The 17,290-nt window shown below is 35.3% G+C and overlaps 1 protein-coding gene across 3 annotated transcripts in view; it reads right to left on the bottom strand.

The window, feature by feature from the left end:
• The window catches only part of LOC117101765 (vacuolar protein sorting-associated protein 13D-like), a 43,131-nt gene that overhangs the window by 20,865 nt on the left and 4,976 nt on the right, over positions 1 to 17,290 (bottom strand). For all 3 annotated transcript variants that reach the window (XM_033241821.1, XM_033241822.1, XM_033241820.1), the window contains exons 3-29: positions 16,890 to 16,967; positions 16,539 to 16,729; positions 15,316 to 15,408; positions 14,774 to 14,890; positions 14,440 to 14,565; positions 13,928 to 13,972; positions 13,346 to 13,587; positions 12,844 to 13,012; positions 12,412 to 12,513; positions 12,031 to 12,220; positions 11,403 to 11,716; positions 10,812 to 10,978; positions 9,411 to 9,630; positions 8,927 to 9,016; positions 8,427 to 8,535; positions 7,866 to 8,016; positions 7,036 to 7,258; positions 6,760 to 6,890; positions 6,108 to 6,223; positions 5,593 to 5,758; positions 5,020 to 5,213; positions 4,264 to 4,470; positions 4,025 to 4,140; positions 3,431 to 3,581; positions 1,351 to 3,317; positions 977 to 1,166; positions 120 to 375 (exon numbers count right to left, since the gene is read on the bottom strand). In XM_033241821.1, coding sequence (XP_033097712.1) covers positions 120 to 375; positions 977 to 1,166; positions 1,351 to 3,317; positions 3,431 to 3,581; positions 4,025 to 4,140; positions 4,264 to 4,470; positions 5,020 to 5,213; positions 5,593 to 5,758; positions 6,108 to 6,223; positions 6,760 to 6,890; positions 7,036 to 7,258; positions 7,866 to 8,016; positions 8,427 to 8,535; positions 8,927 to 9,016; positions 9,411 to 9,630; positions 10,812 to 10,978; positions 11,403 to 11,716; positions 12,031 to 12,220; positions 12,412 to 12,513; positions 12,844 to 13,012; positions 13,346 to 13,587; positions 13,928 to 13,972; positions 14,440 to 14,565; positions 14,774 to 14,890; positions 15,316 to 15,408; positions 16,539 to 16,729; positions 16,890 to 16,967 — 6,121 coding nt within the window. The remainder of the gene's footprint in view (positions 1 to 119; positions 376 to 976; positions 1,167 to 1,350; positions 3,318 to 3,430; positions 3,582 to 4,024; positions 4,141 to 4,263; positions 4,471 to 5,019; positions 5,214 to 5,592; positions 5,759 to 6,107; positions 6,224 to 6,759; positions 6,891 to 7,035; positions 7,259 to 7,865; positions 8,017 to 8,426; positions 8,536 to 8,926; positions 9,017 to 9,410; positions 9,631 to 10,811; positions 10,979 to 11,402; positions 11,717 to 12,030; positions 12,221 to 12,411; positions 12,514 to 12,843; positions 13,013 to 13,345; positions 13,588 to 13,927; positions 13,973 to 14,439; positions 14,566 to 14,773; positions 14,891 to 15,315; positions 15,409 to 16,538; positions 16,730 to 16,889; positions 16,968 to 17,290) is intronic.

The raw sequence follows: 17,290 nt of genomic DNA on the forward strand, positions 1-17,290 counted from the left end.
CAACAAGAAAAATATTTTTACAAGTACTGTAATACTTTTTTACATAAATATGTATTTTTTTTAGTAAAAACATCTAAAATATTACATAAAAACACATTTAACAAATCAGTTAGACCTACTTGAATATCTTGAATCCTAATGCTTCATCCCCTCTAGTAACAAACTTCTCAGGGTACATGTGACCACTGGGAGTTAGATCAAGAAGCATCATGCTACCAAGACTGCCCTCTATGTCCACATTACCATGTACAAGGGACACATGGGTTGTGATACCGGACACATTGGCTTTTGCTAGTTCATAAGCTGGCTTGTTCAGTAGTAGAGACAGGGACTGGATTTGAACATTGATTTCTGTGTTGGCCTCTTCATTGTTCACTGTTCAAAGATATAAAATATCAAAACAAGCAAAATTAAAACATGTTCAAAAAATGTATGGGGAGGGGGTCTAAAGTCTGTTTGCCCCATCTATTTCCGCCCATGATCAATTTCCTTGAATTGATGTGATCTATCAAATCACACACGCGTACATAGGAGAATCGCATCAAATCAAGTTATATGGCTCTCTGTATACTCAATTTTCTGATCAATGGACTACCCTCTATGATTAGGCTCACTTAATTACTAATTAAACAATATATTCGGATTTTTTTTTAGTGGGTCTCTGTTTTCAAGGTCTCTGTTTCGTATGCCTGGATCTCAAACAAAGACCCAGCATTCAAAAACAGAGACCCTAGGTTGGTCTCTGTTTTCGAATGGGTCTCGGGTCTCTGTTTTCAAGACACCCTCCACTTAGCCTCAGAGGACTAAACGTTGATGGGCCACAGGCACTGACTGTTAAGGTGGAACACTTAGAGAATTTGGTAATTTATTTATTTACTATATTCTATTTGGCAAGAAAATACAAAATGCATTACAAAAAAAAATAATACAAAATAAAGTACAAATAACAATAGAAACAAATTAAGGAATACAGTACCTGATTCATCTTCAGCACTCACTCCCTCTGATGAAATTAGCTGTAAGGGTTCACTGGCAGTTGATGTATTAACAGAAGATATCGGGGCTGGCTTAGCCCCCATGCCGAGGAAGTCAAGCAATACAACAAGTGTCTGCAAATTGATGGTGGTATCTAGTGCATTGAAGTCTACGTCTATCAGGCGGTTGATCTATGTACCAAAACAATTTATAATTCACTTTGATTTCAAAGTTCAAATTTTATTTTTTTCAATACACTTGAGATGGTAGCCAACAAAGGGAGATATTAATCTTTAAAAAAAAAAAAAAAAAAATGCACAAAAATAACAAAACTCAATTTCTTATGACAAAAAAACACTATATATTTTTACTCACACTTTGATGTTTACTTGCAAATTCTGGACAATTCTTATCAATGAGTCGAATATTTATTTGCACAAGTGCATCTTGGGATTGCTGTGAATTATTCAGTGACTCGGTAGATTGCATTGCATCTGGTGATGGCGGTGGTGTTGATGGGTACACACCCTCTTTTCTGTCTTGATTCCGGACTGGGGCCCGTAATTTACTTGATTGATTTAGCATCACTGGACTAGCAGGAACATTGAGGTTGGAGGGTAGAGAGCCTGGCATCATGGCAACAGGTGCTAGAAGATGCGAGATGGTTGGGCAAGAGGTTGAATGTACCATCCTTACTGGTACAGCGGTCTGGTTGTCAATGTTCCTTCTAGACACCATTAAATATCTATGTTTTGAATGTGCTTCCACTAGCAGATCAACCATTTCAAGATACTGCAGAGACACATCACACTCTGCTATGTGTCGTTCATCCTTCTTAAACCTGACAGAAAAGTTCTGGAAGGACAAACTCACAAGTCCTTGAGCACCATCAGTGAGATCTCCTTGCAGCTCTAGAGTGAGCTCAGGGATATCAAAGTTGGCATGAATTCTTGTAAAACTGCCAAGATCACTAGGCTCCGTCTGGTCTGTAGATGACCAATGATCAGAAGGCAGTGACTGGCCATCTAGACCAAACACAGAATCATTCATTTCCTTTTGAGTTTTTCCTGAGCTCTGATTGGTCACATCTTGGTAGGTGATATTATCCAAGGTTTCAAATAATTGTTCATAAACATGCTTTGAGAGGATGACCTTTAGTGGCTTAACAATCTTACTACTGACCATCACCAACAAAGCCTCTTCAATGAATTCACCGTCTACTCTGCAGTCGTCAGTGTGGTCTAGAATCGTTGATATTGTTGGCTGCTGCTTGACAATCGATAATTCAACAGAGGTATCATGAAGGACTGGTGTGCCTTTATATTCTAGGTTAGAGTCACTCATATCATGACTGGCTACTGTGCTGGCTCGCTGCTGTGCATCGTTGGAACTATTGCTTTTCACCTTTGGTTCTGAAACACTATTACTACGTGATTTGGCATCTTCATCATTGAATGAAAATAAATTAATGTCTTTAATTGAAACGTAAATTCCATCAGTTTCATCAGCTTTGGTAGAGCCAACACTGAACTGTATTAAATCCACATAATTTTTAATAGTTATGTTGCCAAGGTGTCCTACAAGAACCTCACTACTTTCAGGTGAGCGTGGAAATACCATTATTGGTGTTTCCATTATTATGCTTAATTTTAATCGTGTTTCTGTTTTCATGTCCTCTTCATTTATTGTTGTATTGTAACTTTTATTGCCAGATTTGATTGGAGATTCGTTAATCTCTGTTACATTTGGAGTGAAAGGCATGGTGGCATATTCAGATTTCTGTCGCATGAAGTCCATTGCTGCTTCAGTAGCAGCCTTCTGGAGCGAGTTAGCTGCTTTCATGGCAGAGCTCTGAAATTCATCTACACACATACTTAGCTCATTTAGAAACTTAGGAGCATGGGTGTAGCAAAGTGATGCTAAGTGAATAGATACCTCCAGTTCATCTTCTGGTTCCGGTACATCCTGGACACCTTCATAAATAGTCCGTGGAGGGTGCCCAATGGCACTTGATGTTCGCATTCCACCTACACTTCGGAAAGCCGATACATGAGTAGGGGTTGCAAGCGAGTTCTTCAACTTCTTCACAGAGAAAGTAAAAGCCTGAGATTCCTTATCTTCAAAACTAGCAGCAAACACTGAAGCATCTAAAGCAGAGCGGTACATGTCTACACTGCTTCTTTGTAGACTATCTGTTAGAGTAGAGGAAGTAAAAACACTACTTGGAACATCTTCCCCAATAGGATCTTGTCCAACACTGAAAACCTTTCTATGCTTTCCAGTTGCCGTTAAATCAACTAACTGCATTCCCCCTAGAGATCCTTCTACAGTCATTTCTTCTCCTGTAACAAAGACAAATATAACATTTAAAAGGTAACATGTATATTTGTTTGTAACATGTATATTCTCCAGGCTTGGCAATATTAACTTTTGTAAGTTGATATAATGTACTCACCAAAAACTGACTGGACATGAAAATTACTTATTGTTGCTGTTGCCACTTTCTTTCCGTCTTGTTTTCCGTCATTATATCTTCGAACTAGCACAACATTTAAACAACTGAAATCAGCAGAAACATCAGTCCTGGTTGATGATTCTGTCACCATCTAAAGAAACACAAACAATCCCAGAATAAAACAGATGCCAATGATGATAGTAATCTTTTTAAGAAAATCGTTTGTGAAATTTTTTGAAGTGATAAGGTCCCACATCATTAGTTTTTATTTTGTCTACATAAGTAGATTTTAGTTGTGATTAGACTCATAGAATTAGTAATATCTATCATCAAAATAGCGAAGTTATCAACAAACTTGCAGTTGTAATTGAACAGCCTCTAATTGTTCAGCCAACACTGCCGACAACTTGTCTAAGGCCCAGTCCAGACTATCAAATTTTATTTGACAAAAACATGTGACATGTCTAAATATGATCATGTTGACATCACATCATGACCATATATAGGCACATCATGAATATATATGGGCATACAACAGTTTTTTGTCAAAGAAAATTTGATAATCTGGACAGAGCTAAGCCTGTGGTACTTTACCTGTAAAGTACTGCTTTGGTTAAGGTCTGCTTTGGATTTGTCATCGGAACTTGGCGGTTGATCCGGGAAGGCACGCTTAAAAAATGCTAAAAGCTCAATCATCGTGTCTTGGTTAGCTGATAATAAAAATATAGAAAACAATAAATTCAACATGCTCATGCAATCTTGTGTACACTTCAATTCTATTTTCCAAGTCAGTATGTATGAGAAATAAACCATAAAAAAAATTTGAAACTTACCAATAACATCCAGAGTGTTGAACTGTACATTGGCAATCTGTCTAGCACATTCTGTGGTTGGACTTGTTGGGCAGTCTGCACTAATTAAGTCTAACTCAATGGTTATCAGTGCTTCTGAGTCCTCACCCATAGGGGGCAGGAACTTCTTTGAGGATGTTGTACGATCGGAGGACACGCTCTTTACTCCCGGTGTGGAAGGAAGCGTACCTAATGGACAGACATTGCAAGAGCTTAAGAGATATCCAATAACCAATGTGACTATTGCAAGACATCAAAATAGTGTGCCTATCAAAAAATTTAACTTTAACCAAGCTTCTTTTTAATACATCTCTACTAAACCTTTCTAAAGTAATTATGTCAAGATTTAATTTTTATTTTGTAAGTCTACTGCCACGCAAGGGCTTAGCCAGCGAGTCTTTTAGATGGCAAACAATTTTTTAGGACGGCCACATTTACCGTGACAGCTAGGACGGCTTGGCCTACTCAGGTTGGCCTGGCCTAGTTGTGCCTGGTCTACCTTTAGCAAATTCTTCAAATCATTCAATCGTCAATTCAAATCTACCAAATGTTGCACTAAACTACAGCATATTTTGGACGGCTTATTTCGTTTTTTCTGGCTAAACCCCTGCCACTAGGCCTGGCAAAACAAATTTCTGAATGTTTTATACCACTTAATATTTACAAATAATGGCTTCAAATGCATACAAAATATGACTTGATTTAAAAGATGACTTATTATGATTGTATGTCGCATACCTAATAACTCATTGGAGATGAGAGAGGCTGCAGTGGCGAGTAGTGACTGAGAATGGTTGGCACTGGCTATCATCGATTCCGCTGGAGATGTCAATGAACGTGATGAAGTTGGAGAATGAGCAGAGGCTGGAGAAGCAGCTGAGTATGGTGAAGACGGATCGCTGTCCATTATGCTGCCACTTGGCACATCCATACTAAATAAAGAAATTACACATATCAGCTGTGTTATTGGTAGTGTATTGATCGAGATATTTGAATAAACAGACAATAGTTAATGTTCCTTTATATGAACACCTCCTTTTGAAGAAAATTAAAATGTAAAATTAAAATTAAAAGTATTGTGCACAGCTTGTGCACAATACTTCACATATATGCATCCTCATTCCTTTATCATCACTGTAGCAATAACATTCTGTTTTTTGAAGTGGTGTGTATTTAAAGAACATTTATAATAGCCGAGTATTTACGAAAAGACCACTCAAGTTTAAACAAACTACTGTATTCATAAATGAACCACTTTATGATTTTCACAAAACAGTCTAGAATATTTGGTTCTAGTCTGACTTCCCTTACCTAAGTTCTTTATGAGACGCCACTAAAAGTTCAAAGTCTGGTCCAAATTGCTGAAGGGCATCAATCAGGAGTAATCCATGAATAGTTAACGATAATGACGTATCATAGGGACGCTTAGTAAGATTAGTCCGTACACCCGATACCTGACATTCTACGATGCAACGACCTAGAATAAAAAATATATTTTTTAATATATTTTTCATCATACCAGATTCTCTAAAAATTTAGATATTTTTCCCAATAAATGTTAGCTGATAGGATTTTTTTAATAGTTCCCGAGGTATAAATTAGGAATTTTGGTAATTGGGATTTGGGTGACTTGTATTCATTCATTTATAAAAATGGCTGTGTATATGTCAAACATTCTCATTGTCAATGACAAGGTTTTCAACATGACAAAGGCTAGTGGATCAAGTAACTTACTTAAGCCTACCCATGAACTGAGTGCTAACTTTGGTAACAGACGGCCTACCCGCCCCATATCCCCATTGCCGGGAAAATAAAGGAAGTCTCACCACTGCTCTGTATATCCAAAGACATTTTATCAACAGAAAAATGAACCAGCAAGAGACGGGATTCCAACATCAATGACTGTGCTCGCTGCGCAAATGTTGCTTCAAGGTCAGATATGCTACGAAAATCAAACGACAAATTGATTAAAGGAAGAGGTCAAACACTATATTGTTGAACCATGAATGTAAATATTTTGATGAAGATTTATCTATCCATGACTTAAAATTGCTTAGTAAGTTCTTATCTAGTATTTCAAGTTCAAGGATTACAGTATTCAAGGAACACGTATATTATAAAATGTTTAGTAATTAATAAACATCTATTTGATTATCAAATTATGATGTCATAATTGGTAATAATGATGATGACAATGATAATGATGAGAATGGTGATGGTCATGATGATGATTATGATGATAAGAATGATGATCATCATGAAAAGGATGATAATGGTGATATGGATGATGATAATGGTGATATGAATGACGATGGTGATGAGGATAATGATATTTGATTTAATGCTGGCATTGATGACAGCACTGAAGATGAGAATTATGATGATAATAAGGAAGAATAATGATGACGATGTAATAATGTTCATTCATAACAGTAACATTAATCCGTTTTACTAGACAAGATATGTATGTAAGCCTACCTTTTACTAAGCTCCCGTGACATGGCTGGCTGGACCGGTTGTGCTTCAGGCTGACTTCTATCTGGATTCCCTCCAACACCTTGGGGCTCTGGACCTGCTAACAACTTGAAGCAATTTGCTAATGCTTGGATCTGATGAAATTTGAATATATAATTTAATTTTACAGTTACCAGTACTGTACTTTCTTTTGTTTTCCTTTTGCTTTTAAAATTTTTTGTTTGCTGTATTATTATTATAATTATTATTATTTATTATTATTATTATTACTACTAATACCTTTTTTTCATTAACATGCATAGATAAACATGGTAAATTGCCAGAAAAGGTCATGCTTGGCCACTGAGGATCAGCCGTGTTGACCAATCGCCTTTCAACAAGCATTGAGATGCTGAACTTCTCCACAACTTGCATGTGATTGGATCGTTTGGCATACACAGTCCGCCAGTTGTCACTTGATCGGCCAATAATGATTTGCAAATCCGACAAATCTAGATTATACCTATATGAAGAAAGACAAAACTCAGAATTAAATTACAGTAGTGTCATTTTTAGTCTCAACACAATCTACTCAAGTAGACGATGTATGGATTTATTTTGTGTAAAACACCAAAAATAACCCACAAAAAGTCTGAAGACGACTTGTTTCTAGTGGGATATACTGGTGGTGATTGGGCATTACACTGGGAGACAATCCCTACTCTTTTCAGAAGTCTCAACACAATCTACTCAAGTAGACGATGTATGGATTTATTTTGTGTAAAACACCAAAAATAACCCACAAAAGTCTGAAGACGACTTGTTTCTAGTGGGATATACTGGTGGTGATTGGGCATTACACTGGGAGACAACCCCTACTCTTTTCAGAAGCGTTCTTTAACATGCACATGGGCCATAATGCACACGGTTCCAACAGATGGTGCGCTATCATAACTTGCATTTCAGCCCTCCAGTTGAAATACAAGGAGAGCAGCGATGAGAATTGAACCGGACAGCAAGAGATATCCACGGGTTCAGCACACACACACAGTAGTGGCTACCACTAGTTTAGTCGACTGAGCTAAGCTGCTCTCTGGATTCTTGATACAACTAGTATCATAGGTACTTGCCTATCATACATGCGATCTCTGACGGAGGTTTCTGTGAGAAGACTGCTGTCTGTAGAGCTGGTCATAGTATCACCTATCACACCTGTGTCTACCAATACTGGAGGATCTATCATTTCATTCGGTGGGGTCTGAAAATCTTCATCAAGATCACCTATTAAAAAAAAATGAATTCATTCCAGTGTCATTTGATTGTCAAAATATAATCAGATGTTCATTTTAAAAATTAAAACAAATAAGCACAGGAAGCCACAGAAGTGAATAGGCCCCATACTACAAATGGGGAAAAAATTCTGTATTATTATTCAATGCATAATGATAGATGCTTGACTTGAGGGAAAAGAGAGTTGAGTTGCCCTAAAGAACTTGGTGGAAAAAGACGATTATAAAGCTTGGCTTGGATAGAAGACTTGAAAATGTGTTGCAAATGCCACGGTAAACTGGCAAGAGTATATGTAACAGGGCACTAGGCAATGAAGAGGATATGTAATGTGAGAGGTAAAGTTTTTTTTTTTTACTTCATTGCAGTTGATTAGCATCACTTGTTTTCATCTAAATACTTACCATCATCATCTTCAGTATCATCCTCTTCACGCTCAAGTTTTTCTTGCCTTTTGGCATCACGTTTGGCAGTGGCGCTGGATAAATCTAAATGTCCAAAATCCAGCACCACCTAAATATTTAAGCATTCATAGGGTAAACAGGTGATGATTCACTATCCTTATAGTTTTACACAATATAATAGTTTATTTACATGTAAAGAAGAGATCAGGTTGCTCAAAAGCTATGATAATGCAATGCCAATAAAGGAAAAATACTAAAATCTTTAGTGCTTATTTACATTACCATATTCAAAGTGCTAATACATTATACAAATCTGAACACATATTGTTAAAACCAAGTCTCTTTGTAGAGTAGAGTTGTTAGAAAAAACATGTTCAGCGAGGATTAAGCCCAGTACATTGGGATGTGAAGGTGGGTGCCCAACCATTGTGCCACAGCTCCACTCCTAAAATCTACAAAAGAGACAAACTATTAAGATTTACTGTTAGTTCTATACTTACCAAGGTAGCATCCTTTGAATGGAAGCTGTCAGGAATTATAATTTGAGGAGCTGATATATCAAGGTGTACATCCCACCTGGTGATCTCACCCTGTAGGCCAAATAAACACAAATGTAATCTGTTGCTAAATTATACTGACAGACACTGTCACTCCATCCATATACTCAGGTACACTGAGGAGGCTTCTTATCCAAACTCAGGATGAACCAAGTTGCCGAGCGGTAAGGCTGGGGCATCGCTAACTACAGCCTTAACATAGACGATGGTTCAAGATGCTCCTCGTCCAGGGTATGGTTGTTAAAAGCACAAAAACTTAAAACCAGTTCAGTGTACACATCTGGCTTGTGTGGACTTACCATTGACCATTGCCCACCTGTGTTTAACTATGGAAGCTATTTCACCTGAATTTTCTTATTGTGGTGATGTGGTAGGGTAAACATCTGTATAATTGATTTTAAGTGAAGTCTATATCAAGTGGGTTTACCTTATTTTCTCCTTCCATGATTCTGTCCATTGTGTTAATGATATCTTGCCTTGTTTGGTTCTTAAAGTCCTGGTAACGAGCTTTCATTGCTCTTGTCAGTTTCAGTTCTGATGGCCTTGATGATAAGCCCGTCTTTGTATGTGTGTTGAAGAAATCTGTGATTCCCTGCAAAGCTTTCGAGTTGTATACTATCTCCAATGGGTGTGTGATCATTTCTAGCCTAAAAAAATAATTTTATAAATTATTTTATATATTGAAGATGTATAATATGATGAGCTAATAAACATGAAAATAATATAAAATAACAATAATAAGTAATACTGTAATAATAAATAATAATAATAATAATAATAATAATAATAATAAAATGTTTATTGAAGTTATTGGTTTTGTCAGTTGACAAGATTCTATGGTGAACGCTATGCTAGATTAGCCTGGGTTCCACGCCCTAATTTTGGGTTACTCACTTCATTCTTATAGCATCCGGGTACCTGAATGCAGTGTTATACAAGTTGCTTATTATTAGAAAAAAAAATAACAAGGGACTTGTGGCAAGTCTATGCCAGGATGCACGCAACAGATCATTTTTTATGACAATACATTCAGAAGGTCACCGACAATCAGCAGACGGCATCGCGTCGTCCAACGTACACAGACAGTGAATTTGTATTCTTTGCCACACGATGCAGTGAGTGCACAGCAAAGATCTTATAAACACAAGGTAGCGTTCTCAGTGATTTACGCGTAACAAATAGAAGCGTCGGTCAAGGTTCAAAAGTTTCCAATTTAGCAAGAGGGCGCCATTCATGCGTTATTATACCAAAGAGAAAAAGTAATCAGTTTTGGAAGAGGGCGTCCTATCTGTTGCCATGGATCTGAGATGGTTCCTGTTCTGCTGTTCACAGGATTGATACCCAAGGTAAAGTCGCGCGGTGACGGTATGGTCAGAGTGGTCAAGGGTCAAAAGTTTCCAATTTAGCAAGAGGGCGCCATTCATGCCTTATTACAGAATTTGCAAGCGTAAATTGCGGAGAACACTATCTTGTGTTTATAAGATCTTTGGTGCACAGCCTTTATAGAACAAGATAATACTTTCCTAGCCAAATGAGACACATACATAATCCCATTGCTATATTATCTACATACCCTTAAATGATAATTCTTATTATTACATAATAAAGAGTTTATACCATGACATGTTTTAATGGTTCAACCATCATTATCAAGTGAAAGTACTTACTGCTAAACACTAAGCTTGTATATATAGCTAGGGAGTAATACAAGAATAAGGTGATAAGTGCAGTTTTGACCAAATGGAAGACAGAATAAATGAGGCAACTAAAGTGTTAAGGTAATATTCCCTTTAATTATTACAATTGACAAAAGCAGAGTTCTATGCACCTGCAATCAACATTGGATTCTGGTGGGTTAGATTCATACGTCATCTCAAAAAGAACGTCTTCTGATTTCTGTCTTTTCAGATTGACAGCTTGACTTTGGTAAGGAGATGCACCTGCTAACCGAGAAAACAGTCCAAACTGGGTCCTTGTTTGAGACGGAATTTCATCCTACAAATAATGTGTAAATAAATACATTAAAATTAATTATTAATTTTTCTTTTAATTTTGTTCATTCATGGATTTATTCAGACATTCAAAAACACATAAAGTACATACAATTAAAAATATCAATTAACATCTTTCTAAATTAAAAAAAAATCCACTTAATTTCATTTTCCTAAATCAAAATTTGAAAAATGTATTTCTAGAAATGTCTTACAAATACTGATTGATTGATTGGAAAAATCTAAATATTGCAGATTTCCTAAGATATATATATTTACATTCTTTATAAACATTAACAATTATATGATTTTAAAGTGTTCTTATCTGCAGTGAAAGCATAATGAACTAATAGTAGCCAATAAACAACCACAGATGTCTATTTACTGGTCGATGTCTGACAAAAAATATCATTGACATCTGTTCTTACCTTTTTAAGCTGAGGTGAAACAATCACTGGAAATAATGATCCTTTTGTTATTCTATCTCTCAAATAAAGCGCCCCCAATTTAGCAGCAAATAATGTTGAGTTTGTTCGCAATCGTGATTCAATTTTCATAGTAACACCAGTGAACTCGAGTTCAGCAATAGTTGCAGGAGAGTCTTTAGATTCATTGGCATCGTTGCTAAGGATGAATGACCCTCCCTTTAGGTTAAAGTTCAAAACAACAAAGACTTGATCTCGTCTGAGTAAAGTGCTGTCTGCCATTGGGTCACCAATAAAATCTATCAGCTCTTGCTCATCTAAATTACACATGAAAAAAACACATTTTTAAAAAAATAATATAAAAATATTAATAATTACATAATGATGATGATTTACATTTCATTTATTCAACACATGAATGAATAATGATGATGAAAGTGATAAAAATGATGGCAATAATAACAATGATTTTGACAACTATGATGATATTCATAGTACTGAAAATAATAGCAACAATAACAGGAAGGAAAACAAATATGCCACTGTGCATTTTTAAATATCACAAAGTGTGTTAAATATGAACTCAACCAACACTGCTACAAAGCAAGAGGTTGTGTTTAAAGACGCTTACCAAAAGAAGGGGCAGCAGAAGAAGACAAAATATCTGCTGGATCATCTGTATATAATGGTCCATCAACTGATGAATCCATGCCTTCCTGGTGTGTAGGGGCTGTTTCACCTGCTGACCATCCTCCCCATCCCCAAAGCCAGCTTCCATAGCCTTGCTGTTCAGATGCCGATGTTGGTTTCTTAAACAATTCCTAAGAACAAAAATACAAAATTATTTGGGTTTGTGTAAAATAAATACAGATTTAAATTGATTTTTCAGTAGTAAAAATTTAAAAAAAAATTAAATTAGCAGTCCTAATAATATTAGAATCTACATTTTAAGGTTAAAAATTGCAAATAATTAATTAAAATATTTTATCGCAAGATAAACAGTATAGCAGACCTCTCCAGCATTTATCCTGTTTTCTAATTGGCCAAACACAGTTTCTCTCAGCAAGCGAATTTCATCAAATGTTAAATCCTCTTCCAGTTTTTCCAACTCATCCTTCAAATGAATAATAAAAACTGTTACATAGCCTTACTCTAAGCCTATCACAATAATATTGTTTATCTGTATAACAGATCTCTTTTATCAGCCACATTTTGTCATTTAGTTTTGTAAGCTGAAGAAGACCAGAGGACTGGTCGAAAATTTATTTTGAAATAAACCATTTTTTTTTATAGTCCACATGACTCTTTGCTTCAATTCCTTGTTTCAACGCCTTTTATATATTTTCAAGAACACACATGGATTTATGACGAGATATATATATATATATATATACCTGTCTCTTATACACATCTAGATGTGTATAAGAGACAGAGTATACGTTACCTTATCACCTTTGACCTCCACATCAGCTGTCAGGATCTTGGTATATGTTGCTATATACTGCTTGTTGAATTGTATCCTTTTTTTCATGAACTTGTAGGTTCCTCTTTCACTGCGTCCTTTGATACCGTCAAGTACGCTGTTAATTGCAAACTGCCACCATAACCTGGTGCTGTAAATTAAATAGTCATTAAATACTTCTTTATTTTCTTATGGAACTATATTTCAAAAGATTGCCCTTTGACAATTGAAATCCACATACTGAAAGACATACTAATAATAACAATGATAATGATAAAATAAACAATAATTATCAGAATAATGATAATCATGATAATAATAAATAATGTTAGCTCTCTTCATATAGGGACTTTTAAAATCTAAAGACAATATAATAATGTTTGAAAAACATTACAAGTTTCTGAATCTCAATACTCTAATTTAAATGGAAAATGAAAATTTTAAAAATATTTAAAAATTGATGATGAAAAGATGCTTCACTGACTTGCTGGCTATTGGAACTTCAGGTCGAAATTTCCTAAATTTGAGTGACTGTCCATGTCTTTCAAATTCTTTTAGTAGACCAACCAAGCATCTGTATTGATTTTGTGACAAGGACAGCGGTATTTTGTCCAGTTCTAGGTCAACAATGAAGCGTGGTTTTGAACGAGATCGGAGAGGAAATGGAGAGCAATTTCTTCTAAGTTTAGCTTTAGCAGTTACTGGCTCCAAGAGGTACTCATGTTCCTACAATGAAATAAAATTTTTTTAATTCTTTATTCTAGTTCTATTACTCGCACAAGGTGTGCATGGAAAAAGTTTTGTGAACTGCTGCCCCTGTTAATATCTCGCATGTTCTCCCTCAATTATTATTATTATCAATATTAGGTACTACATATTTCTGTTTTTTTTTAGTGAAGCGACTTGATATATCACCAATCAAGGGCGGATCCAGAATTTTTCAAACAGGGGGGCACAACAGTTATGTGAGTAGCACATAACATTCATTTGCAATGAATTTTTTTCATTTAGTGACAAAACGAGGGCACAAGTTATTTGTTAGTAAAAACATTAATTGATGACTCACCTTTTTCTGCTTACCAGAATTATCTGCTGCATTCTGAAGTGAAACCTAATTTTGAGATGGTGAGAAAATACAGCAATTATAATTAAGTCATCAGGTGGTATGAAAACATAAACAGTACCTTGTATTGGCAGCATTATTGTATATTATTAACATCATGTCATCATCATCATTGTTTACCACAACCATAATCATCATCATCATGATCACCACCTTTATCCTCACCAACATCATGATATTTATCTTCATCCCACCACCATAGTCATCCTCATCACTATCCTCTCATCACCACAGTCATTATTGTCTTCATCATCCTCTTCATTATCGTCATCATATTCATTGTAGTAATCACCTATGTAGTCATCATTATCATACTCATTATCGCCGTTATCATCAACGTCTTCATCATAGTCATAAACAGCATCAACATGCAATGTTTTTTAAGGGACTATTTTACACAACTGATAATCATTCTAGAGAGTGGTTTAAGCAACAAGTAGCATTATTCAACTTACTGTCAAATCCTCCCAGTTCTGGTCACCGAGTAATTCAGTATCCATATCCCAATACATGGAAAAATCTTTCAATTCAATCAATTTGAAACGCATTTTACTGTCGCTTTCACTGGCAAAATTTGTGTCCTGATATAAAAAAAGTCATATATAAAATTTAGTGTGCAGCAATATTGAGGATCTTAGGTTTGAATCCTGATGGGAATATGTTTTTTTTTAACAAAATGGAATTTCAAAAGTAAAAACAATTATTTTTTTATACAATTCCTTCATGTCGTTTCTCGATGCACTAATTTCTTAATTAACCTATGGAGCTAAGTAATATCTATGTAATTACCCAGTTTTCATTTGTACTCTGAGCTGATAGGCTTGTTATGGTGATACCAAATGCAAATGTTTCATTTGGTATTGTCGATGAATCCTCATAGCGAATGTGGACATCCTTTACAACAAGCTGAAATTTTAAAATATATAATTCTAATATTCAAGGAAATTTATTATGAGTAGTCTTGCAATTTATAATAACATCACTATTCAGTTCTTCAAAGTACTTCTTCGAACTAACAATCCTAAATCTAACCCTCTAAATGAGAGATCAAACCACAAGACCACCTCACATTTTCAGGTCCCAAAAGTTATCTCAAATTGGAGATCAAACTATATTATTATAATTACTATTATAATCACCATTATATGTTTGATACATTAGGTGGAATAAAGCTGTGATTGAAAACTGTGAAAGTTACACTATTATCATGAAACTGAAACAGGAATTTCAACTGAATTAAACACATCCAAAATGCAAAAACAAAGTTCAACAAATACAATCAACTTCTGTCCAAAGATAAAAAGTAAGAAAAGCAAACCTGGATGTCTTACCTGCAAATTTTCCATGATGTTGTAAAGAAGAGATGTAGAATAAGTGTACCATGATGATGAGCCTGCTACAGGCAGGTTTAACTGCATTTTGGCCTGAATATAAAGCAAATGTGATTTAAGAAAATAAGCATAAAGACAGGTTTTCCTGCATTTCAGCCTGAGAAACTTAAGTAATAGAAATCAACAAGATATGCCTGAAATTTATGTGCATCTTGGCCTGAGAAGTAAAAAATGATTTCAAGCCAATGTGAGTCCTATTCCAGAAAGGTTTAACTGCCTTTGGCCTGAGAATAAATAGTAAGTCATGTCGAAATGTGAGCCTAGGACAGACAAGTTAAACTGCATCCTTGATGCTTACAGTACCAATCTGTGTCCTAAGTTTCAATTGTACAAATTTCTGCATTTTTCTTCACAATTATAAACATCTCCACTCCCAGATTAGTTTTTTAAAGCATTAAATTGTTTACTTTACATGGGATGTCTAAGACAGATTCTGAGAATAATTTGGTCACAACATATTTCTAATAATACAGGTCAAACACCAAACAACCACAACTCATAGACTATAATGTTTTGGCCACTTGTGAATGGAAAGTCACCAGATTCCCAAACTTATTTGGAACCCCACACATGGAAATCACAGACCAGGATGACCTAAAACAACTTGGAAAAATGTCATCAAATGGGATCTAGACAGACTTGGGTATAGGGCCACCTATTAAGAGCCATTAAATTTGGTCTGTGTGAAAAAAAAAACTAAATTTATAACAAATAATAATAAAAAAGTAAATCATTTGATAAATAATTTTCAAATTGTAAATGAATACAAAAATGCAATCCCTGGACCATGTCCACTAACGATCATACATAAATGTTTACCTTATGAACGTTTGTTAATAGACTGAATGCAATATCTTATTGTTTTAACATTCTCTAATATGTTGTGTAAACAGAATATTGATATGTGTTCTTTACTTAAAGTAACAAAACTTTAATGTTTGCCGTACCCTAATATTGTTGTGTAAGCACAATAAAAAGTAAAATTTGAAATTATCGAAAACATAACGAGTTGCTTCATGACTCGGACATTATCCGAGAAGAACCGAGGGTATAGGTGGACTATAGAGGAAGTCGGGCAATTAGTGCAGAAATGCACTATGCCGTCCAGTAAAATAAGTATGGTTTACTATATCTGGAATAAAATTAAATTAACACTATTCTACCTTCCATTGGCTTTCCAATGCCTGCAACTGCTTGTCTTTGTGTTCTTTCTGCCAAGCTTTTTCTTTGTCAGCATTGTAAGATGATCTGGCTGCTGGGCCCGCAACAAGATATAAGTTGTCGATTGAAATCACCCACGGCTCGCTTTTAAGGTGGCGGACTGGAATTTGCAACTTGATACGACCAATATAGCCTGTGTTAAGTAAAAAATTTAATTTGAAAATTAAAAAACAGATGTAGGGATTATCTACCATAACTTCAGAATATCATAATATTTGCATATTTATAAACAGGTTTCATAATTACACTATAAAATACATTATAATTTTGAAGAGGGTAATTAGGAATTTTACCAGCTTTCACTTCCAATGGTAAGTCAAGTTCCTTGAGGGCGTCCTTTCTTAGAGGAAGATTCTCAAGCTCAACAGCACCTGTTAGGAAAACATACACATCGGTAAATATCACCTAAATTGTTCATATTTATATACAAGTATTCCTTGTACATCCGAATAGCAAAGCCTCACTGAGGAGTTAATATGTCATCACATATCGTTTATAATATAGTGTAAATTTGAATTAATATCCAGGGTAGAAAAATGGGAAATTATCAGCATTGTCTTTTGGCAGAGATCATATTTTACTAGGCTAAGATTAGAATCATGACTGAGCCATGTGCGCACCAAAATGTGAAGATATTTACATAAACTTGTACATGCATTGGTTACATCAAGATTGGATTATTGTAATGGAGTCC

The sequence above is a fragment of the Anneissia japonica genome, unplaced genomic scaffold, assembly GCF_011630105.1.
Source record: "Anneissia japonica isolate Jap-2015-1 unplaced genomic scaffold, ASM1163010v1 scaffold4988_len2956909_cov206, whole genome shotgun sequence".
Taxonomy (NCBI): domain Eukaryota; kingdom Metazoa; phylum Echinodermata; class Crinoidea; order Comatulida; family Comatulidae; genus Anneissia; species Anneissia japonica.